Source organism: Halichoeres trimaculatus, unplaced genomic scaffold (assembly GCF_033239565.1).
Source record: "Halichoeres trimaculatus isolate MK-OKI-2021-1 unplaced genomic scaffold, fHalTri1.1 fHalTri1_scaffold_13, whole genome shotgun sequence".
In the NCBI taxonomy this organism is placed as follows: domain Eukaryota; kingdom Metazoa; phylum Chordata; class Actinopteri; order Labriformes; family Labridae; genus Halichoeres; species Halichoeres trimaculatus.
This window is the reverse complement of record NW_027437191.1, coordinates 8,011,068-8,036,845: the sequence shown is the minus strand read 5'-3', so window position 1 is coordinate 8,036,845 and position 25,778 is coordinate 8,011,068. Positions and strand designations below refer to the sequence as shown.

Here is a 25,778-nt window from a genome sequence, read left to right as displayed (position 1 = left end):
CTGTCCTGAAAGTCCCCTAGGCCTGCCCTGAAGCAATCAAACTTCTAATGCTCTTAAAATTGCCCACCATGTTTTATTAATGGATGACTATAAAATGCATATAGCTGTACACTTCTCTGCCGATCCACCAGGAAGTAGTGTCGACTTTAAATGGTCGTATTAGGCTTTGTATTTTTACTCAACAATGTATTTCACTCAAATTATAGCAGCACAGGTTTAAATTGTATGCTAAAGTGAAAAAAAAACAGAGAAATTGAGCATGTTCTTAACTGAGCTTTGGCCTGTACAAAGCACTTATCTGTGCACGCACACTGATTCAAATGAATACAGTGAATTATGTGCTGAATGATTGCCCATTAGTGCCATTAATTGCCTCTGAGTGAACCTGATCTGCTCTTCAAGGACTCTCTCAGACTCGGAATTGTGTAAATGGCAAATTAAGGAGGCTTCATGCTAAAAATAAGAATAAAACACAGCAAGGCTGACGGTGAGTGTGCAAGGTTTCGCCCTCTGAGCAGGTTTGTTATGTCTCCAGACTGTGCCAATAGAGGGTACTGTTGCCTCACAACATGTTTAAATTATCTATCAACAAAGATGCAGCCTGCTGATTTAACCCTCTGATTCGATGTGGGGGAAAAAAGGTGTGTTTTACATACTGATTGAGAGTGTTTCTCAGTTATTTAAAACACATGAATTAATCCTCAGCCCGGAAATTGCAATTAACTGAGTTTTTTTGACCTTTGAACCCTGATGACCTAAAGGTTCCCCACAATTCCATCAAGGTGTGGGTGGTCCTCTTGTTTGAGCCTTTTAGTAGAGTTTCTATCCAATATGCCTATTTAGCACTATTAGGAGACTAACAATTTGATAAATAGAAAAAAAAAATTTTTTAAATAAAAAGGGAGTGGGGGGCAGTGACCATTTGAAAAAAACAAACAAACAAACAAACAAACAAACAAAAACATCCGGTGAATACAGTGAGGGGAATTTTAAGCCAATTAAAGAGTATTAATGTGACTTTCAGAAAAAAGAGGAATTTGGGCTGAATGCGTACATAGTGACACATGGAAATAACCAATGATAAGTGATCAATAGTTTATGACCCGATGAGCGTCTCGCGGAGCTCCGTGGAGCCACCTCTGTTCGCCACCAGTGTCCGCGCGCTGTCCGCCGCCAGCCTCCTCGTGCTTGTTGTGTCTGACGCTGAAACGTCACGGACGCTCTTGAACTTGAGTCCAATCCGACTCCACGGAGGCAACCCCAACCACACACACACACCCACGCTCACACACAAAAAAACAGGCTGCTTGTAGCGTATACACACACACATAAACGCGGGGTCCTCCCTGACAGAGCCTCTTTCATCGTGTGAGTCAACAAGAAGTAGCCTCGACACTGGAGGAAACTAGGAAACATTGGACCTCTGCTTGTTGGACGAGAAGGAGGAGGAGGTGTCTTGTCTGCCCGCCTGCTCCCTCTCTCTCTCCCTTTCCCCCTTTCTCTCTCCCTCTCTCTCAATCAGCGAGGCTACTGCCACCAGAGCCAAGAGTTGCCGCTCCGCGCACCGATGCCAAAACGCACAGGAGGAGTCAGTGCCAAAGGGTCATTTTAGCGCGCCGCTGCTGAACAGGAAGGACTGTAGGGAATCGTAGAATAAACAGCAGAAGTTTGACCCCAGATGATACAATCATATCATTTGAATAGAGAGTAGAAGAAGGGGAGAGGAGCCAAATAAGACTCTACACGCATCACCGGTGGAGCCACAGCGGTCGCTGCAGAGGTGGGCAGTCCGGGATTTTTTATCTTCGAGAGGTCACTGCAGAAACATACCTGCGCGTTTATCAGCTCATTGACCACCACTGCTTCCACAAACCTCAACTTTGGCTTCCTCAATCCAGGTGTTGCTTCCTGAGAAGACGCTGTGTGCGGGACATTGTGGACAAACTGCTCTTCCATCCCCATTGCGCTCCTGTCCGACTCCTCATTTACCTTTACCACGCGCGTCAAAGTTGCAGCCAAGACTGTAAACAGTTGAGGGATTAGGGAAAAGGGGGGAAGTTTGTCTCCTGCGCTCCAGAGAGGACCGACACCACGGTCCAAGCCGACTCCAAGTGCCGTTCACCGGGCGATGCCAGAGTAAATGCCGGGGCAATGTCCCGCCGCAAGCAGGTGAACCCACAGCACTTATCACTGACGCACAGGGAAACAGTACAAGGTGAGTCCCAACCTGCAGCACCTCTCACGTCTTGACTGATGCTGTTTATTTCTATAAATGAATTAAAATTCATCATAACTTTTATTTTAAGAGGACATTCATCATTTATAGAAAGAAAGATTCAATTCCTCCTCCTGTTTAAATCTTTGAAATTGCGCCGAACAGCAACAGAAATGAACGACAATAACTTATTGTGACAACAATTGTTTCATCTGATAACACATGTGCATACACATGAAAACACCATGATCATTTCTATTCAGAGAGACACCTCTTACACGGAATTTTAGAAGCTTCCCAGCGTGTCACAAATGAATGTTTAACACTTTCTAAAAAAAAAAAAAAATACACACACGTTAGTAAAATGTTAAAATGAATCTTTAGCAGCTCTGCTTAGATTCACAACAAAAGATCATCCAGTGACAACTACTTTGAGACTTTGTGACCAAGTGTGTGTGTGTGTGTGTGTGTGTGTGTGTGTGTTTTCATCTGCACGCACGTGTGATAGTATGATCCAAAATTTTATCACAACACAATTTCCCAACGTATTGCAACACGTGGCACAGAGTGTTTATATTTGGGTGTGCTTGTTAAATCATTTCACTGATTTTTAAAAACAGTTTTTATTGTTCTGTGACTCTGCACTATTTATTGCATCTTTATTTGTATTTTAGTTTAAATAATTTTTCTCTTCGGCCTACGTCTGTCATTCACACACACTCAGACAAACACTCACAGTCTCAAATTATTATGTTTTTCTCCTGGCACAGAAAGGCCTGTTTGCACTTTATTGTCACGTTTGGTGCACATGACAAAAATCTAATTGCGCACAAATACGAGTTCACTTTGCAGTCACACAAAAAGTACACAACAACACACACAAAGTGACAACAATTTGAACTTTATGAACACAACATCTGAGCACAAAGGCTCCTCACTGATTTCAGTTTCCCAAAGCTGCGACCAAAAAGTGTGATGAAATTGCGCAGATTAAATCTGAGGCAGGAATCCCTTTTTTTTTCGTGGGCATATGATTAAAAGTCGCATAATCCAATTTCAAATCAATTATATCAATCTAACCTTCATCTCCCAGCGCTCCCTGCTTTGCCTAAATCCAATTTCATAGAGGCCTAATCTGGGTAATTCATTGCAGAAGTTCATGATGTAATCTTTGGCCAATCTGGTTTGTGTTGAAAGGGCTTCGGCGCATTCCGTCCCACCCGACACGTTTGGCATTTCGACTTATCATTTATCCCATTCACTTCGTCTCTGCTCCTTGTCACCGACTTTTCTTCTGTTGAGTCGCAATAATTACGGTAATTTCCAGACGTAAGGAGCAATACAAAATCTAAATGTTTGCTCTGAGAGGAGTTTTTTTTTATTTTAAATTTTTAAAGTGTGCTGCATCCTCAGCAGATTTTAGGACAATGATAAACATCGATCCAGCTTGAAAATTGATCTGACAGTTTATCCTCTGCTGGCACAGTCATTTTATTTAGATAGAGACTGAAACGATCTCCCACAATTCATTTTTTCAAGTGTGCAAAATTTCCAGCAACTACAGTTTGACCTCAGGCATGTGTGCTGATTTTCTTTCTTTCTTTTTTTTTTTTTTCTTAACGTTTACCTGCATGAATTATGATAAATAATTTCAACCTTTTGCATATTTTCATTTGACTCTAGGGAACTGTTACAAATTTGGACTAAATGTTAAATATTTGCCTCCTCTCCTTCCAGCCATGGGTCACTTTTTTTCCCATGATTTTTGCATAGTACTTACACAAACCCTCCCAGCACCTGCTGTGCAGTCAGCAAATTCTTAAACCTGTGGTGCTGAATGTGGATTCTTGCATAATTAGATTGATAATTAGCTATTACAGATCAGATTTAATTCCTTAATTTCCTTGTAAGAGATTCAGAAGTCTTGTGCATATGTCAGTTTTTACCTGGAGCTTTATAGATTCTTTCAATCACACTAAACGTGTGTTCCAACAACAGTTTCGGTGAAGATATATGCAAAAACCTTTCCTGGTTTTTACACCATGGTGCAGGGGGTGAAGCTGTGCTCCTGTGGCTACCCCGCGTACAGAAATATGTCTTAAAGTAGGGCCATCTGGGCCTGAATCTGGTCCTACCTGTTCTTTCACATGATACACACTGTCTCCTGTTTGATGAACTGTGGCCTCGAGCGATGACAATGGCCTGAGAGGCACAAGTGCAAGATCAAGGAAGGACTGAGTCTGCAGGTGTTACTGACTTTGTGATGCATTCAAGGCGGTCAAATGCAATTCAAAACAACAAAACAGAAAACAAAACAAAAAAAGCTGGACTCTTAACATCAGAGCATGAAAGCTCTCGCATTTTTTGTTGAATCTCCTATTGTCCTCCCTCTGTCTGCAAGAACAATGTGTGTGAGCATGCACACATGCACTTGTATTTGCATAAAGCACCTTCTCTGTTTGCCTGCCATACAGGATATCTTAATAACGATACCACGTCGGGGGCTGTGATAGATGGATTGAAGGCTTTTAATGTACCCATCATTCAGAGTGAGGAGGCTGTGTGTCGCTGTGGGCTGTTTCCTTAAGCTGGGTGGGTCAGAGGAGGACCAGGATCACACCTCAGGCTGAAGGATCTGAGGAGCGCTGGGGGAAAACCAAACTGTAATTTGATTGAGTCAACACATCAGGAGAGCTCTGCAAATGTACAGAGGACATTTTAGATATTCAGTGAGAAAAGAATCAAGTGGACTCTCGTGTTTGTTCTCATATTGAAGGAGTGTGACTTCGTAAATAGGTCGAGCAACATTGCAGTGTCAGTTTGGAGTGTCAGGATCTTCTTACACAAGTAATAATCTGGAGTTTCTGCAGGGTGCCAGCATATATCAGCCACATGTCAGACAAGGGGTTACTCGGTGTAACTAAACACAGCCTGGTGCCCTGCAGCCATGGGCTTATAGGTCACACTCTTGTTGGGAGAACACAGAACCTGAATATCAGCATATTTCTGGACAGGCTTTCTGTAGAAGACTATGTACTGGAAATCGACTTGCCGGGCCAGACATCAAGAAGGACGCACAGAGTGACTTTAACGTCAGTTCATGCACACAAAGCAAAAGTATGCGCCAAGAAAAGCAGACACACACACACACACAAGGAGCAACACTAAAACAGTACGCATCACCTTGAAAATGCATTCACAGACTCACTTATCATAAGGAACAAGCTGAATCTGACCTTCAGTTTGCTGTTCATCCTTTTGTTTAATTAAGACTCCTGCAGGCAAACATCCCCTCAAGGCTTTTTAGACTCTTTCTGCCAATGATTCAGCCTCCATGACAAAGAAATCTATCATAGGTATATCCTTATGAATCATTCTCTGGTACCACAGGCCTCCCTTGTTCAGACCCTCACATTTTTTATTTGCAATCTAATACCAGGATTATAAACACACAGGATTGTTTTCTGCCATCCAGCCATGGAAACGCTTCACCATAACTGTTTACTCTCAGAATTGGCATGCTACTTGTGAAACAGTTAATGTTTTCGCCTTTATTCACACCATATGGCTTTCGAATGCTGGGGGAGAAAACCCACCGTACGCACTGCAACAGCACAGTAAATATTCACACACACATTGTGGTAACTGGATGATAATCTCACAGGAGATGACTGGTGAACGATTTATGATTTACAGCGCGGCGTTGCAGTTTGTTCTCAGCTTCTCTTTCTATTTTGCAATATTATTGAACACATTTAATCAATTTTGCAATGCCATAAAGCTTCTCTATTATTATTATTATATCTCCTAAAATTGTTTGGCAAATTTTGATTTATATCACCAAATGTCATGCCTCATGGCTCACAAGTCATTTATAGCGATTTAGTGACAAGTCACAGTCAGCAGCAGAGCAGTATTTTGCTCACTTTCAGCCTGATAATCTAAGATTTATGATAAGAAATGCGGCTGCTACAGATTAAATGGTGATAAGATAATGAAACACACAGGCCTGGCCTTACACAATCAAACTGTTGCAGCCCTGCTTGGCAATCGTAGCAGAGAAAAAAAAAAAGGGATAGGCAAAGCAAGGCCGCTTGTTGTTTGAATTTTTGATTGCAACCATCTGCAGCGTTGCTGGTGTCATTTATTTTCAATGACAGCGTGAATCTTACCCGACTTTCCCTGTGGGGTTTACACATGTGTCTGTGTGTGAGGGAGAGAGTGTGTGTGTGTGAGTGTGTGTGTGTTTTCAGCTCAGCAAATGGAAGGGGAAAACAAAGAGAGGGAAACAGGTCTGAACCCATACAGGATGGTCGACTGTCATATGAGTGCCCCTGGCCTTACTCTGCCTCTACCAGCAGAACACAGTGTGCAGCTGGTATTGAGACGTTGTGTAAGGTCAGGACTCTAACGGAAAGTAGCTTCACAGTTTCTGCTGAATGGAGCTTACCAGACTCTAATCAAGCTCCTATCACTGGAAAACAAATGTTTCAGATCCTGCAAAATTACAGACCAACTATTTGTTACTCCTCCCAAAGTCTGGGGGAACTTGTCAAACCTTGTTGCCTTTTTTATTTTTGCTTCCACCTTTACCTCAGGCTACAAAGCAAACAAGAAATAGTCACTGGATTTATGAGAGCGTTTAAGGACTGGCACATTAATTAGGCGTTATAGTGGGAAGAGACTGGAGGAACCTTTTTATCGCATGTCAAACCTACCTTGCTTGTTTTACCTTTCTGCTGCTTGCTGAAAAACAGTGACAAGAAAGACATATTGGACTGTGCAGCCCTGACCTGAGTGCATGGCGAACACTTAAACATTTAAATACTCCCAAATCCAAAAAATCTCTAAATGCAACAAATCCTCTCCCTTCATAAAATACTCTCTTCTTTAAGTACTTTTTGGGCAAAAGGTTCGATACATTTTTCCACCATTTTTTATTTTTTTTTGCACTGATGGAAATATTGGTGAAAGAGGCCCATTGTCTTCGCCTCTGTCTCCCATCTGGTACACATTGTGCAGCAGCAGCAGCAGCAGGAGCAGCAGCAGAGTGACTGACTGACTCTCTCCTCATCAAACTGATAGGGGGTGCTCTAAGGCTGCCTGACTTAACTCGCACTTGATAAGGCAGAGTAGCAGGACTGTCATTGGGTGAATATAACTCCCTGAATGTGTGTGTGAGTGTGTGCGTGTGTGTGAGAGAGAAAGAGAGGAATAAAGTATGTGCAGTATCGTGTTAGACAGCTGGGTTTCATTGCTATCATCACGCCTTCTCCTCGATGGCATGTTTGACAGTGTGTCTGCTATGCTCCCTTACCTATCAAGCATGTTCCTCTCACATACGAGTTTATACAGAGGAATTAGACACTGTCTGTCACGATGATAGGCCACATTAGACTGTTTTTCTTTCATGTGTATGTTTCCATTTTGCTCTGTTTGTGTCCACACTGTTTTTTCTCCTTCTCCTTCTTCTCCCTCCTCTGGAAGAATTCCATGTTCAGTTCCTCCTCGCACCTGTGTTTTTCTCACACAGGTGAGCCTCAGGAAAGACAAGCGAGCGGGTTTTTCAGAGAGGGGTGTGGTTTTTAGAAGATGTCCGACTGATATTTGAGTGGCATAGTGACAGTGCCAACGCCTGCTAATTTACCGCCTTCTGGCCCCGAGCCGTGTTACTCAACCAGAGGCCAACGAACAGGCCCTACTTTATCTGTCTGAGCAGGGAGAAAGTCAAGTTCAAATGCCCAGGTGTCTGTCATCTCCTCTGATTTACAAAACACTAAGATCCGGGTCTTTTGCCACCTGTCTTGTTTTAACGTCCAAAATTAGAGCGCCATATTGTTAGCGAAGTAGAGCTCCTGCCTATATTCATATGCATTGCACATATGCATGAATGCATGCATATGCACGCTTACATGGACTGTGTGAACACTCTGGAACACTGCTCCATGTGAATTACGGTCGCAAGCTGTGAACTGTAGGTAAATATGTGTTTGTGTTCCTTCTTTGCCGCCAAAGATTATGAGATGGAAATTATTTGGCAGGCATCCAGGAACCCATCTCCATTTAGAGAAAAGATATTTGGCGTCGGATCATCACTCCAGGGCGAAGTGAGTGGACTGGAACGTGTGTGTGTGTGTGTGTGTGTGGGAGGGTGGGTGCGTGGTTAGGTAGAGGGTGGGGGTGATTCATTGCTGCAAAGGAATATTTCAAATGATAAAAAAAAAATGGTGAAAACTGTGCGTAATACCCAGCCAGATCTCTGCCCGAGTCTAACGGTTAGAGCTGGGATTTTTGGAGGAGCAACGCCTCCCTGACAGTTTGAGATGGGAGATAAGAGAGTTTAGGATCTTTGTCTGATAACAACACACCGAGACGCAGGCGCACACACACACCAGCACACACTCTTTGTCTAATCTTTGCAATTATTAGGGTGTCATGTTTGGAGAAAAAAGAGAAAAGAGTAGCACAAAACAGGGAGGGGTGGTTGCAGAGACAGGCAGGCAGGCGCTTCTGTGCTCCTCTGCCAGGCATCAACACCTCTCCCTGGGTACCCAGTCTCTCAGACACCCCCTTAGAGTCTCTGGAGCTTCAGGTTTCCTCCAGGACCTGTCTTCATACTGGTACATCGGGGTGGATTCAGAAAAAAAGGGGGCTGTCCATGAGGGATTTACGTTAAGCTAAGGGAGTCAGTGTGTGCCATAGGGGACGAGCGGGGGGGAAGAGTGTGTAATGGTTATTAATGACCGTGTCAGATCTGTGAAGAATGAGATTTACTCTCTTAACAAGACCTCGGGTTTGGCTTTATAGATTTTCTGTCTGTGGAGAATACAGTGTTCAAACTCACCTGCTCCATTCATGCATGCACACACACACATTTCTCCTTCTCCTTTTCTTCTTCTCTCATTTTTCTTTCCTGTGTCTTATTCTGTGATACACACACACACACACACACACACAGACACACACACACATGCTGGTGGATGTGGCCTCCAGTACGCTCCACTTTGTTCTGCACAAGCCGGGGCTCCCACGTGGTGAAGGCAGCCGTCTATCTGTGACAGCTCAGTGCAGCAAAGGCCCTCACCGGAAACCCAGCCTGTACTGTGAGATGAATAGCTTCCTGGCCGCACACACATGCACATAAACACACACGCACGCAGACAAACAGAGGCACTGACACACATATACATGATACAGTGTATGTGCTGGGTCCCACCCACGCAGATCTCTCACGGATAAGCCGCACAGGTGTTTGTCTGGGTGAAGCAGCTTCACAAGGGCGTTGTTTTATGCCATGAAAGTGACACAAGAGAGAACGTAATGATCGTCGTATGTAAGAGGAGGAGGGGTGTGCTTATTTCTGGTAACAAACTCATGAACACTTCACCTCAATGTGTGTTCTTATCTTTTTCTGTGTGTCCTTAAAAAAGCAACAAAAGTGACTCAAATGTGTCTTCTGTCTTTTATCTTCTCTGCAGCTGATGCCAATCATGATTCAGGGGCAGGATCTCCATCTCCAGAGCTGTCCAGCCCCAGCCCGAGGAGGCTGGGACCCGGGGAGCACGACCTCTTGACCTGCGGCCAATGTCAAACCAACTTCCCTCTTGGTGACATCCTGGTTTTCATCGAGCACAAGCGCCGCCTGTGCCGAGGGTCGGGGAGCAGACCAGGCTCCTACTCAAAACCAGGGGAAAGCGGCGGGGTCGTGGGCGTCCATATCTCTCATAGGGCTCGGTCGCTGGAGCTGGGCAGAGGCTCCATCCCGGTGGAGGTGGGCATCCAGGTGACCCCTGGAGGAGAGGAGGTTGACGAGAGGAGGATGACACCAGCGAGGGGGATCTGCCCGAAACAAGAAAGAGGAGGTATGAAGACTGAACACGCTGAATATTTAAAGAGGAGGCAAGAAGGAGCTCAATCTCAACACGGTTTTGAAGAGAGCTCTCATGTCAAAACACACACGCGCGCTCACACACGTCTCTCACCTGTCCAAGACAGATAGCTTTCTTTAAAGAATCCCAGCTGCTTGTTATTTTGACAGTGGCCTTCAGGAGGGATTAATGTAGCCCGCGATGATTTCATTAGGCCAGGTGAGAGCTGTGTGTGTATTCTGCTCTGCAAAAAGTAAAACATCACAAACACACTTATACACACAAAATCATACACACTCAACAAACAAACAAACAAACAAACACACACACTGGCAGGCCTGAAGGACTTCTTCAGCTGAAACCAATTGTGAAAGGCGAGGAGGAAGGTGATAGAGGAGCCGCCCCCAGTGTGTGTATGTGTGTAAGTGTGTTTTTATTTTTTTTGGCCTGTGTGAGAGTGTGTGTGTGTCACGTGTTTGAGCGTTTGTAAAGAAATCCTGCTGCATATAAAAAAAAAAAGAGGTTAAGAAAGCTGATTAAAATTCATCTGTGTGCGTGGTGAGGAGAAGGGGATTAATAAAGCAGCAAGGCCGCTCATCTGGCTACGGGAGGAGGAGGAGGAGGAGGAGGAGAGGGAGGGTGGGGGGCATGGGCGAGGTGGGGGGGTCTGAAGACTGCCAGCGCTGCAGGGAAACCAGTTCAAAGTTATCAGAGGAGACAGTCACCATCACACCCAAGAGCTGGGGAGGCTATCCAGGATTACACAGACTAAGAGGGACTCGGCTAAAAGAGGGAGAGGCTTTTGTTGTCAAAGTTAGCCGCTGTAGTTACATGTGAAGGGATTACACACACACATACACACACACACAGACCGACCACCACTGTCTCCGCCAGGTTAGGTCTGCGCACAGTAAAGGGTTAACTCTCATACTCTGTTATGCCAAACAAAGGTGTATATGATATAACCGTTTAACATTTATGCATGTTAATTATTTGGAGAGACCTTTCTGTTCTGCTCAGATACAGTTTTTCTTTCACAGCATCACTCTTTCAGCCAGTCTTTGAAATGTTGTTTTGAACTTTTCTGGAAGTGGCAACAATTCTGAGACACGGATTAAAAATTTGCACTTTGTTCATTCAAGAATAAAAAAAGCTGGAGTGGATTTCTGGAGACATAAATCAGCACATATGCACAGTTTCTGCTTATGTGTGTGTGGCCAGCATCTGTTTGTGGTCAGTATCTTTTGTAGTTGAAAAAAAAAAAAATTGCATTGAAGAGTATCGCAAACAGAATGAGACAGCAGTCACAGCTGAGATTTGGAAATAAAAGTCGGTTTTATGACTCTTCAAGTCATCTCTCAAAAATCCAAAATAGAGACTGAAAGTGTGTTTTTGTTAAACATTAAATGACTGAGAAACAAAGGGAGATAGTACCTCAGCTTGTATTTTGTCTTTTTAAATTCATTATTAGAGCGTTTAATGAACATTTAACCCACTAACAGCCCGCTGCTGAAGAAAAAACAAAAAAAAACATGGGACTCATTCGGCAGCTCACGCATTCAAAAGACTCAATGAATTTTACACAGCACTTTGTCTGTTGGGTGGTCAGAGGAAAAACATTTAAGCAGTTAGAGAGTGAGTCAGCCTGTTACAGCGGCAGTCATTTAGTCACTCACTCATACACACACACACACACACTCACACACACTCACAGACAGAGTGACAGTCTTATCACTAAGAGAACAGGACATGAAAGCACTCCAAGCCCCAAATGAAAGAGAGGAGGAGCGCTTTGTTCAACACATTAGATTGCCACTCAAGGCAGTCTCAAGTTTCAACCAAATTAGATTACATTATTAGGTCTAATTAAGTCCAATGTGTTCGCAGCTCACACACACTAACACACACCCACACACAAGTAAGGAAATATCATAACCGTTTCTTGTGAGCATGTGGGAGAAGTTTGCAGCGGGAACACACAAACATATTTCTGCTGCACAGGAGAGAAACTAAATGAGCATATGCATCATACATAACACACACCAGCATGCGAATAAGTACAGAAATGTTCCCATAATGCACTGTGGCGTGCATGAAATACCTGTGCTGTATGGCTGTGTGCATTACACTTAACCCTCTCCTCTCCTGGATTGTTTTTTCTTCACCTGCTTGTGTTTTATAACATCCTGTCTGGCCTCTTTGTCTGTCAGCCTGCTCGCTTAAACTGCAAACATGCTGCAAGGCTAGCAGATTCAACCCCAAAAGGTGCAAACACACACCCAAACACACACACGCGCACACACAGACACACACACATTGGGCGTAGATGAAAAATGGCCCTTCTGTGCCCTATTTTATTTTCCTTGAGTTTCTCGTGCTGATGCATGCACTCTGCGTGTTTATGTGTGGGCTTTGTCACAGTATGTTAATATAAGTCTGGTGTGTGTGCATGTGTGTGTGTGTATGTGTGTGTGCTGCACCCTGTATGAATTTGTGTATGCGTGCAGCGTCTGTGAAGAATGACGCGTGTCACCAGGAAAGCGAGTGGTTGTCGCTAGGGGAGCGTTACCATGCTAAGACGACCCTGGCCCTGCTTTGAACCCCTCCCAGGACGGCTGGCGGCCCCCTCGGAGCACTTAAACACATCCCGTACATCCGAGAGACGTCACATCATGACATCTCGTCTCTCTTCTCCCTGCGTCTGTCTCTTTCTTTCTCACACACAAACACTTTGTATAGAGATCACACGCTAAATATTTCATGAGTCCATGTGAGCGACAGCAGCAACATCTTTCCGCCTCTTATTTCACCTCCCTCTGTCCACTTCTGATCTTCCTGCTGTTACGTGTTCATCACTCCATTTGGCCCAAGATCTTTACATCAGTATGGTCTGTTTTTGGGTGTGAATCCACCGACAAGCTTGAGCTACTTCCCATACTTCTGTGTCAACTGAACCGGAGTGACACTGGATTTACGATCAAAGAAAAATAATCGAGACGCCCGCCACTTTTAAACCGTCACACCTAAAGGTGCAACATTTTTTCCCACATATGAAAGTGTGTTAAAGTGCACTGATGTTGTTTTCTTAACCCTGAGAGGATCAGCGTTTGTCTCTAAGCCAATCAGAATCAAGGATTTTCTTTACGTAGAATGAAATGTAAATGATTGATGGTGGTTTCTTGAAGGAAACGTGAAGTGAAACCAACGAAAAAATGACTGAAAAGTGAACAAGACCTTTGTTCCCCAAAAGGTCAAACCTTCGTGTTCAACACTTGTCACCAAATATCTGTGACATCCCAGTTTCCACACCTCAACACTGCTGTGAATTTGAAGGTGTCCCTCTGCTCTTTTCTCTCTTCTTTCTCCTCTCTCCTTCTCCCCCCCATCTTTTTTTTCCTCCCTTTTTTGCCCCACCACCCAATGCTCCTTTAATCACCTGGCTTGCTCTCATTTCCATATTAAATAGGCTTTAATCATGAAAAGCAATCAGGCTTTTGCATATTCATACCTTCCCCTGTACGCCGGCTTCCCTGTCTCGCTCCAGTGCCAAGCAGCCAGTAATCAGTAGGCAGGCGGCGTAATGCCATAGCCCCGGCCCATCGCATGAAAACACACACACACATGCACACACGCACGCACACACTGCATGAGTTAGAAATAACTTCACATGCTACTTACGTATTATCTCTACTCCAGGAGAGAGATACAGAGAGGCAGAGATAGACGGAGAAGGGTGAGAGATAAAAAAAGAAAGATGGCGAGACTGATCCCTGATTTGAGCTGTGAATATTTGTACAGAGGCTCAAGGAAAAGTCGATTTGCATAATGACTTTGTAGTTTTGCATTAATCACATTTGCATATGAAAATGCGTTAATTACTCCTGATGATTTTTTTTTAAAAACTTGCTTCATTTGATGTCCAAGCTCTGGGGTTGTGATTAGGGGTTACATGGTGGCAGTTGTGTAGGAGGTGTGTGTGTACACATGTGTGTGTCATGTGTGATTCTGATACATTTCTCCCCGTGTGTTTATGCGCTCTTACACGAGTGTTTTGAACACTTGCCAGGAATTTTGTCTTGTGTCTGCTGGTAGGCATGTGCATCTTCTTTTTTTAATTTCTCATCTGGGCGTTTGTGTGTCTGAGCGGGTGTATGTTTTCAGTTTTTGTATTTTGATAAATATTTTCTTATTCCTCTGTGGGTAAAAAGACAACTGTCACTAAAGCACACAACGTTTTTCTTTCTGATTAACAAACTCTCATTCATGATTCAGTATCTCTCACTCATGTGCTTCTCTTTTGGACTGTCAGGTTGCAAAAATGGAAAAGCAAATAAAGTGATAAGTAAAACTGATGGCACTGATATTCAAGAATATTCTTTTTTAAAATGTCAGCACAGATGACAGATCACTGGACCTGAGGAACAATATCTCTACTAAGAAGTTGAGTAAAGGATTGATGTTGTTCTAGCTGTGTTGAAAAAAAAAGAGCTCAGGAGTTGCTTTTCTTTTTTTTTTTTAAACACAGTCACTTTAAGAAAAATATCCAATTCAAAAATCCAGGACACACACAGCACAGAGTTCTGATTTTACGCATCTCCTTTGGTTGAATGTCGTAGCAGGTGCTTTTGCAGAGTTCTGTGTGAAACCTTGAAGAAACCTGTGGATGTGTAAGCTAAAAGAGGAACTTTTACTTAATTTGCCATTTTTAAAAAGGAAATTACTTAAAGAGCAAACATGTCTTGTTAAATTTTTGAAAATTAGCAGCTCAGCAAGCAGATATTAGAAGTGAAAGTACGGAAACTTTTGCCAAAGTTTATGAAGTTACCCTCGATCATTTTTAGGATTTGTTTCCTCATTCTGAGAATGTGTGCGTCTGTGGGCATTATGGGTACATATACACTACATCAGTGCGTGTGTGTACAATTACAGTATACGTGTTCCTGCCTGTGTATGGGCCCCTAGAGTTGTTGGCTCATAACACCGTGCCTCAGACAGGACCACCCCAGGGGCCGTCTGACTCTGCTTATGTGTGTCTGTCTGCTACATCCAGCAGGGTCAACCAGGTCTATAAGAAAGCTTCTAAAATGGCCCAGCTGCACATGCACACTCCACCTGACACACACACACTTACAGGAACACTACAAGAGACACACAAGTGTGTTTAAAGATTTATACAGAGACACAGAAACTCAACACGGTGCAGGAATACTCACATTGATAACGCAGACACAAAACGTGTGCATGAAGGAATGCATACATCTCACATTAAGGCTGAACACACTCGTGCACACACACTCACACACACAGCTTAAAGGCTCCCACATGAAGGCATCAAACGCTCCACAGCCAGCTTTATGGCACTCATATGGCAGCAGATTTGATATTTTCCTACCACAGCGGGGGAATAAAACTCGCCACTAATTTGGACTGCGAGCGCCACCGCTAACTTTCAGCATGTGCCGACTGACTGTGTCTTCCAGATGTGTGGACTCTTTGCTCCTTAACAGCCTTACTTAAGAGGCATTAGAAACCTCACACCCCGGCCCTGCTATGCATGGAGAGCGGTGATGGCGCTTGCTCCGGTACTCCACACAAACCCGCCGCTTTGTGCAGAGAGTGCTGATGTGAAGTTCATGGTCTCGCTGCTACGGACCATAAGTTGTCTTGTGTCAGTGGGAATCTGTGAATGTGTTTATGTTCTTTGCATAAATAGCTATAATCAAGGTAATTCGACTGCTGCTCTGTAGTTATTCAAGCTACCGGTTGCTCCTGCTCCCTGGTTGTGACATTCGATTACAGGTGTGCTTTCATTAGTGCTGAGTTAAGGTGCAACATTTTTAAAAACTGGCTGTAATTACAGTCTGGATGTATATGCATTCAAGAGCACACATAGGAACCTGCTGGGCAACATGGTGATTTTTCCCCCTGCTTTAGAAACACATCTGACTGGAGAACTTTGGGACACGCAGATAAAACTCATGTGTCTGTGTGTGTTTTCAGCTATTGTGCAGTGTGCCATAACATGTAATATGCCCCCTTTCAGGAGTAAATGGGGAGATTTTCTGACCGGGGCGTTCACTCCAGATCTCTATAGAAAAGTGTTTGCCTCCTGGAGGAAGAGGGCTGCCATTAGCATTCGTGAAAAGGGAAAAGAGATGGTGCTAGTTAGCCAGTCAGACAGGGGTAATCCTACTTGCTTCACTGTTGTTGCTCCTTTCCTCTTATCTTATTAGCGTCCCGCTCTGATTGGGCGGGTTTGTGGGAGAAGAAAACGAGGAGACAGCGTTTATGGTCGTGTTTTTTTTTTTTTTTTTTCCCTTTTTCAGGCTGCTCTGCCACAAGAGATATTGAAAGCCTTTCATGGTACACTTACGATTCCCCTTATTTCATCCACTTATTTGTCTCCAGCAATTACTCAAAGAGAGAACACACCGGACGCAGACAAACACATGACGAACAGATGACAAACACGAGCTGCATTGATGTAGCTTTGTCACTTTAATATAAATCAGTGGTGAGCTGTTACCAAAACCTAACGGGAAAAGAATCTAAAAGATGGTTTCAAAAATAAACTTTTGATTTAACACCTCTGTTCTGACACAAGAGAGTCTATCGGTATCTCATTTTAAGAGTTCAAACTTTTATAAAAAAGGTATTTAAGAATTTTAATGGGAAAAGCTCTTCCAGATGCAGCGTCTTTGCTACTTTATAATCCAAAGAACACACTGTGAACAATTTTCATAGGGATTTTCTTTTTAATGTTTGGCAGAAAGTAGTTCCATTTCCTGTGAAAACGGTTAAAAGCGACGTCCTTCTGTGGATTATCCAGAGCACCAGGGACAGACTCATTGATGTTCAGTATTTTTTAACATTAATTTGTGTTTTTAAAAACAAATCTTTTCCTTTTTTGAGAGCTCCTAAACTGTATATGCATTGTCTGATTTTTATGGATTCAAGGGGGAAAAGACACTTTTAAATTTTTTGCTACAGCACTGTGTTTCTTGTTTTATTAATTCATACTTTGACTTTAACTCACATAACCTGAACTCCGATCTAAGAGCAAAGGGAGAAAACATCTGCTCCGGTCTCACTCAGGAATAAAAGAGGGCTTGCACTGTCATGTCCATAGATGGCAACGCAGACAGGGGAGTTAACTGCTCGAGGTTAAGGGGGCTGCACTCTCGCTGTATACTGGCGTAATTCATACTTTTCCATAAAGCCCTCTTCTCCATGTCTGTCTCTCCCGGAGCAGAGCAGAGCGAGCCAAAATGAAATAAAGCCTAAGATGTTATCAGGGTGATTGGTGCCAGTGGAGCTTGTCTGGGCCTGTGGTCTGGTGGGGCAGCGCTGGCCTGTACCAGTGTTAGTATGTGTGTGAGTGAATGTGGGTGTGAGTGTGTGTATGTGTGTGTGTACGTCCTTAAGGCACTGGATAGATGAAAGCTTTCTTTAACCATAAGCTATGCAGGAGCCGTGCCAGGAGCAGGAAATGTATCAGCGTGATAACAGCCAGAAAGACAGAGAGAAAAACGAGAAAGACACAGAAAGAAACGACGCAGAGGGAGAGAAAGAGAAGGAGGGAGACACACACAGAGGGAGAGGCCGCATGAAACCCACAGGGGGATGCCTGAGGCCAAAGTCAGCCCAATCACACAAACACACACACAAATGTCACTTCATAAATATGTCTTGGGCGTGTATGATGAGAGATGGATCTATGCTCCTATCTGCATCTGTGTGTGTGTGTGTGTGTGTGTGTGGGTGTGTGTGGAGCATTCAAGGCTAAGTGTTGGCGACGGTTTGACACACCTGAACATGTATGGGACCAAATAAAGAAAATGAGTAGAGTACACCTGGAGACATGACCGTTGTAAAGCTAATAACACTGTACTGTCGGCCGCTGCAGGATCACATCTTGATCTTATAGATGAAAGAAAAACTCAGAGATCAACAAAGAAAAAAAGCCCAGCGAGTGTATCATGTTGCTTTATTGCTTACGAGATCGTATTTTATATGTTTGCAACCAACCTGTTTCCTTTGTAAAGTTTTCTTTTTAGCATCTAGAATTAGCATTAGCCTTTTATCAAGAAGTTCAGAGTTTGAAATTTAAAGAAGCATGCTTGAATTCACTGCATAACCTCATCTTTAAACACTAAACATGAAGCTTCTATCAACAGTTTACTAGCCTAGCCAAAAAGCTGTCAGCAGTTAGCTCAAGTGGTGCTAACACTGGGATCTTGCCACCTTAAAGCAGAGCTGTAGACTTTATTTTTATTGTTTAACCTGCAAAAATAAAGCTGTGAAAAGTACAGCACACAACTCACAAGGAAGTTACAACCCCATGGCAGGAAACGGTCTGATGCTAAACCTCAGGTGAACCACAACGTGCAGTTTTAACTATTAGCTATCCTTTGTTTGTGATCAACCTGAGCTTCATGCTGATGTCAGCTAACCAAGTTTTAGAGACATTACATAGCCACATCCTTTAAGAGTTGAGCTTTAATACTTTTTCTTCTCAAACTAAGTAGAGTACTTTGTTAGAAAAAAAAAAAAAGGAGTGAGACATTCATGTCACTTTTTCATGCTTTAAGATCCCCCTCGCTTTGTTGCTTTCTTTAGGAAGCTAACACTCATCAGATAGCTTGCAAAACTGGTGTCAAATGATGCAACACTTCTGGGCTCTCTCCTGTGATGCTCACAGCCTTTTGCTTTCTGTTCAAGCGCGAGTGAAAGGAATGCATCCTCTCACAGCCTCGAATGGCCAGAATCTCGTATTAAAAAGAAGAAACTAGTAAATAAGAACATTAAATGTTCAGGCCCTGTTTCCTAATCGCTGGAAAGGCTGCTACGCCATGTCCAAAGCATGTGAGGGGCAAGTTTTATAGCGGGCTGATTGGGTTGGAAGGGCCTGTGTGCTTCATTCAGGGCCTCGGTGGTATTTTCCTGTGGGCTGCTAGTTAAGTGGGCCTGGCTGCTTGGCTCCAGTGGGCAAAAACCAGCTGGGGACCATTACTACTGCTGAAAGAATACAGCACCCAGTCACAGGAGGGTAGCAGAGATAGACACACTGAGCATGAGCATATACTGCTAACACATTCATAAAACTGCACAGACACACAAAGACACAAAATTTCCTGCTTCTGTTTCCATTATCATTTGTCTCCTGGACACACGCTCGTGAAAACACAGGCTTTAAGAAGGTAAAGGCGTTCATAGATTAACAAGTGACATATTTACAAAACAGACACCACCTTTATCAGGGGTTACAGCAATTTGGGCACTGTTATTTTGTTTGGTTGACTGTTAAAGAAAAAAACATTCAAAGAATAATGTAACACCTTCTATGCACTGTTTGTGTTGAATGATTGATCCGATGAAAAATTTAATAAACCCACAAAACAGAATTCGAGTGTCACTCACATGTCAAAGTCAATTTCCTATTCCCTGCCGCTGCATAGGAAATTAAGTTTCTGGACAAAGTGTGAGCCCCTGCGGGGGTATGACTGCAGCTCATTTGGATGTAAAACCTCAAACAAACATTGTGCGAGTCCACAAAGTCGCCCTGCATTTCATTGTGGAGCAGCGTGAGTTTTTTGCCATCTGATGCCATCACCTATCCAAACATTTCTGTGTTCTCTTTTTTGTCGCTTGTAGCATCTGTGGGGACTTTTCCCTCTTTTAAATCTCACCTTGTGTTTATTCTTTTTGTTCATTAGGATCAATCCTTTTATTAAGCATACTTTCACCGCATACTTCCTCAAATTGGTCCCTTTATTTTTTTATTGCATGGCGCCACGTTTCCCCCTGCTGCTGCTGCTGCGTTGAAGTAAAACAGATTAAATTGGTTTTAATTACATTACGAGAGAAAGCACAGGTGATGGAGGACAACAAAGCTCGTTTTTTTTCTCCATTTCCCATGCTGCATGTGATTCTCTTTTCTCCTCCTGTGCTGTCTCCCCCTTCTCCCTTTCTCCCGCCGCCCTCATTTTCTGTCTTTCATCCTTTCCTCCATCTTGCTCCTCTCTTGCTTCTTCTTGCAACCACAAGCACGATTGAGTGTCATCCATTTGTCAGCGTCACATGACAGACAGCAGACCCCACAAGTGTGTGCACATACCCCTGATACACACACACACACACACACTCACAAGTACAGGCGCTGGGACCAGTTAGGAGCTGATGACGATGAGTCAGGCTTTGAGAAATGCCACAGAGAGCTTAGCTAATGCACTTTATGGAGCTCCCTTTTTCTTTTCATTCCTTTTTTCTTCCATCTATATCGCTCCCTCTTTCTCCCTCCCTCTTTCTTTGTCCTAGAAGCCGAGCCAAAAGTCATAGCTCTTCGCTGACAGAGAGGTCTTTCCAGTTATTTTTCACAGCGCGTCCCCTGTGCCCTCACTGGGATAGCTCGCCTCATGTCGCTTATGTGCTACATGAGAGCCTCCACCGCTCGTGCATTGTTGTACAGCTGGGCTCACTCACTGTGTGTGTGTGTGTGTGTGTGCGTGTGATCAGTGGCTGGAGATACCTGATCCCTTTTATTGTTCATTTGACCCGCATCCCAGGAGGCATGAGGGTCAGGGTGGAGTACCCAGATACCTCGTGCAGGTGCTGAGTGTGTGTGTGTGTGTGTGTGTGTGTGTGAGAGAGCGAAGGAAGACACAGGAAAGAGAAAACTGAAGGAATAAAGTTGAGAGCTGAAAGGGAAAATACTTTTTGCTTTCCATCTTACACACTTTCCAGCAAACCCATTAGGCAGCACTGTTTCTTTAAAACTTCTCAGGCATTTCAGCTGGTCATATCGGCTGCACACACACACACACACTCACACACTCACACAGATGTATATGGTTAGCAGGCCGAAGCTGGTTTTAGTTAGCATGGAGCCAGTCACACTGTGTGAGAGCCTTACCCCCTGCCTGCTACCGCCACCCTCCACAGTCTCCCTCCTTCTTTCTGTCTCTCCATCCCTCTCATGTTAGTGCTGCATATGTGACGGTCAGCCTCTCCTGGTTTGCCATCTTGGCCCTGTGAGACTCACCCTCCGATACCCACGCTTGATCTGTGTGGCCTCCTGATTAGCCTCCTTGATGACAAACACGCCATCAGAGCAAAGGGGAGACAGAGGGAGGCAGGGAGGAGGTGCAGGAGGGACGGATGGGAGATGTGCAGAGGTGGAGAGGAGCAGAGGTGTAAGGGGAGCAGGGATTGGGGTGGAGGGGGGGCAACGGGCGAGGTGAGGAGGCTGGGACCCCTGGGGACCCCTAGATCACAGCCATGCTAATGAGGAGCTGCTTTGCCAGCAGCAGAGGTGTCAGCTAACCCCTGACAGGTGCACACACACACACGCATACTCCCAGGGCTCATGCCTGCGCGTACATGTGTGTGTGTGTTTGAGTGTGTGTGTGTGTGGGAGGGGCTGCAGGGGCAGGTTTGTGTCCCAGTGGCCTAGCCTGCGGGCGGCTTTGTTCAGTATGCAAATCCGTGGCTGTGGCGTTCTGTCGCCCTTGATGGAATGCCGGAGCAGAACAGCGAACCTGAACCCAAGGAATGCTGCAGTACACACACGCACGCACACACACACACACATACTTGCCCCTAACACACACACATATGTGAGATCCACTGTAGTGCATCCTCTGCTTCCCTCGCCACCTCCTTGTTAACAACCAGACTCTGTGCTGTCTTCTGTCTCCACACTAAAGCAACATTTTTCTTACACGTCTCAAACTCGACTCTAGTTTTTCTGCCTGCTGCAGAAGTGTCCGTGTCAGTGAACGCAGCACAGCGGAGAAGTTGGCGGGCCAGCGTTCAAATCCTTCTTATTTTCAATTACGTTTTTTCCCTAAGCTTTTGAGAGTTAATTTGGCATCAGTGAGCGTTCATTACCATCCACTCACTGTTCACTGAGAAGCTCCAGTTTGCCCATCTTGTCGAAGGCTGAGTTTGCAGATTTTTTTGTTATTCTTCTGTGGTCTTATTATAAGTCCCTCTGGATTAGAGGGACTGATAAAGCCCCCAAACTGTAAGTGTAGTGTAAATGGAGGGGGCCCATGCCTCGAAAATATAAATCAAACTCAGACTGCAGGGATGGCATATGTGAATTCCCAAATTAAAGTGAAATCCACATGTCTGCACCGTGCGCCTGGTCCCAGCTTCAAACCCTGCCAAGCTCACACCAAGTTTCCTCCACTGGCCATATGCAAACAGTCAATATCGTGGCTCCCCTTCATTCACTGGCATTTTGTTTGTACTTTTTAAGGCAAAATAATGGCTATAAAAGGCAATCTGGAAAGAATAAAATCTGATGTAAAGCTCAGATCTCAGTCCCTGAAGACTGGCTTAATTGGCCCGGTGGTTTAGTAAAAAAAAAAAAAAAAACAACCCAGGAGAGAAGGAGGGCATTATTACTGGCCCACCTCAGCTCCACGCATGTGCCAATGTTTTAATAACTTCCTCCAGGCCTCCTGGCCTTCAGCCCTTGTTTTGTTGCACAGGACAAAGAGTGCAAAGCTGGTCTCAGATCTGCACGGTGTTCTTGTGTTTTTCTGAGGGAAGTCTGCCTCTGCAGAGAAGAGCTGATAAGTCAGAGATACAGAACATTTGAAGTGTCAGACCAGCTTTCATAAGTACTTGTGCAGCTTGCTTAATGACAAAGGACTGTGAATTTAGCTTATAACGTAACACCAATTTACAGAATCCTGCTGCGACTCCATTTCATTTAACCTTTCATCTCAGACGCATTACCGACCAGTGTGTGTGTGTATGAGTATGTGTCTGTGTGCATATGGTGTGTCAGAGTAAATTGGGCGATTAGGTCCGGCATCAGTGGCTGCGTGGAGACGAGTGTGTAACTCTTCTAACTGCTAGTTGACCTTGGCGGTCAGCAGCGGAGGGGTCCCTGCGTGTGTGTCAGGAAGACGACTGTAATTGCCTCAAACTGAAGCGTGACACGGCCCATCGTGATTCTCTAATGAACGCTTTTATTGGCTGGAGCATTACGCGGTGACAATGTTCACACACACACACACACACACATACACACACAGCATGTGTGTGTATGTGTGTCAGAGAAGGAAGAATGGAGTGTGAGTATCTTTTGTGCATTTCTGTAAGTCAGCAGGTTGTATCATAGTAAGAGTAAGAAATGTGAACAGTCTTTAAACAGGAGGTATTTTTACCCTGCAGGGTTTAGTTTACTCTTATTTTACTTTAGGTAAACACTCGAAAAACATCAAAGTGTTTGCAATCAGAGTGGCTCGGGTGGAGGCTCGGGTGGAGCTGGAGAAAGCTAAGTGTGATAGACCAAGAGAGACAACAGTCGAGCAAACTTGTTGGTCTTAAGGCTTATAAAGTTCTCTTAATGGAGTGCTAATTCTGAAGCTTTTGCCAAGATGCAAAGGAGAAGCTGAATGAATTTAACTTGCAAAGCTGTGGTGCAGAAATAACCCAGTTTTCATGTCAAAGACGAAATAACAAATCTCAGAGGCTTAGGGATGGCTAGCTTTTACATTTGAAATGATTCGGTACCAATACCTGGTACCTGGCAATCGGTATCGGTACTAAATGGTATCAATTTTTGGTACTTTTCTGTGTTTATGTGGTAAAAAAAATATCATTTTTTTAATGGAAAAATGATTTTTTTTTTTTTCATTTTAACACATTTATTCTTCAATATATAACGTGAGAATGCTGTGTTCATGTCCAGCGTGGAAAATCACCTACTCTTCCACTCCCTCACAGCCTCAAGGATGCATTAAGGTACCTAAACATGGTACCTTTTGATTTTTTGTGAATCAGTACCTGGTACTTTTGACAGACTTTTGGTTGATACCCGATAAAAGTACCTAATTTGGTACCCATCCCAAGCTGCAGTTTTAAGCTCCTGTGAAGTCAGTGGTGTGTTTTGTCTGTTACATGCCAAAGTTAGAGTATTTTCGTTTTCAATCCCACTGTGCTCCAGATTAACAAACAAATGAATGATTGGTGGGAATCTTTTTCTTAAAAAGTGAAGAAAGTTAAAAAAACAAGGAGGCATTGAAAAGAAATGATCAGGTTATTGATGCAAGAAAGACTCAAACTGTCTGTCTGTCTGTTCCTCCCCTCCCCCTCTTGCTTGCTTGTTTGGGAAGTTGATGAAATTTGTCTTTGGCCGTCATTAGGCAGCAGCCATCAGCTGCCAGTCTATTAGCTGCCACGCTTCCTTTAACAGCATATGGCACAGCTGTGTAAGATATGACAAGATGCAAATGTGTTGCTGTAGTGGTGGTGGGATGGGTTGGTTGTGGGGGTGGTGCTATGATTTGGTGGCGTGTATTGATGAGGCCGTGTGTTGAGAGCAAAAAAGCAGATGAAAGAAGAGAAAACAACAGTATTTGATTAATCATGAGAGCATCACCCCCTCTCCCTATCTCACATCTTTATTTCATATTGATCCTCCTATGTTGATGAAATTAAACAACTCCCAAGTCTACAGACCTCTATTGCTCCCTGGGGGCTTGTAAATGCCCTCTGTGTGTGTGTGTGTCTATGTGTGCGTGTGTGCCCAAAGCACGTCTGGCCCTTAAAGTCCCTCCACCTCTCTTCTTACCCCCTCTCCTCCTCCTTCTCTTTCCTTCCCTCTCCTGCTCTCTTCTCCCCGTCCAAGCTGTTAAGCTGTCCAGCTCTCAGCTGCCAAGCGGCCGTGTGAAGCCTCGCCAAACTAAACACGGGCAGGCAGCCCGCCACTCGCCCCCCACGCACACACACAGAAATACATCCACATACATGTCCACACACATGCACAGACACATGCTCCTACACACACGTTAGAAGCAGGAGTCAGGTCATCTCCCGCCCAACACACACACACACACACACACACACAGTGAGAGTGACGGCTACACCAGAGCTCCGCTAATAGCGGAGAAAAACAGACAGAATCAGTAAATGAGCCCCTCATTAACTCTTTCTGACCCTGTCTCCCCTGGGGAAAGCCAAACCAATCACACCGCCAAATCAGCTTCCTGTACCAGACACTGATCCAACATCAGCTTTCGCTCATCTGCTCTGCATGGTACAAGTGTGTCCTGGTGTGTGTGTGTGAGTTAGAGAGTGTACTTTGGTGTGCTGAGAAGAGGAGGGAAAAGAAAATATCTCTGCACATGTATCTGTGTCTGCATGTGTGTTTTACATTCCCTGACAATGTGTGGCTTTGAGGCAGTCAGCCATCTTAAGGGCTCTTTTCTGATCACACAAGACTTAGGCAAAAGTAACTTCTCCGTCTTTGTTTTCTCCCTCTGGGCTCCGAGCTGTGGGACCACCGTACCAACTCGGCTCGGTTTGCGGTAGCTGCTGAGGATAAAAGTAGATGCAGATGCTTTGCAAGCAAACACAAGACCAGGAATGGCCTCTTCCATGTTAGCCTGCGTTGAATTAGATGAATCCAAAGCGAGGCTCATTTTTATGACTCACCAACAGGCTGACAGGTCCGTGCCACAGTGACTGATAGATTCATTTGGCATTATTAAGTCGTGCAATTTAAAGAGGCAAGTTGTCAGTTAGTGACGTGTGACTGTGTGAGTGTGAAGCCACAACAAATAACTTTACTGTACTTGTAATAAGAGCAGTGACGTGAGGCTCTATTTAATGTGGATGCTCCATCAAGACTGGAGCGGTCTTTACTGTTTACACGTAGTCTTCAACACCTCTCCTGT

The 25,778-nt window shown here is 44.2% G+C and overlaps 1 protein-coding gene across 1 annotated transcript in view; it reads left to right on the top strand.

Moving 5' to 3' along the window:
* The first annotated feature begins 1,315 nt into the window (after positions 1-1,315).
* bcl11bb (BCL11 transcription factor B b) overlaps positions 1,316-25,778 on the top strand; it is a 30,044-nt gene continuing 5,581 nt past the window's right edge. Inside the window, exons 1-2 of the mRNA XM_074685273.1 lie at positions 1,316-2,215; positions 9,694-10,077. Coding sequence (XP_074541374.1) covers positions 2,152-2,215; positions 9,694-10,077 — 448 coding nt within the window. The 5' untranslated portion in view covers positions 1,316-2,151. The remainder of the gene's footprint in view (positions 2,216-9,693; positions 10,078-25,778) is intronic.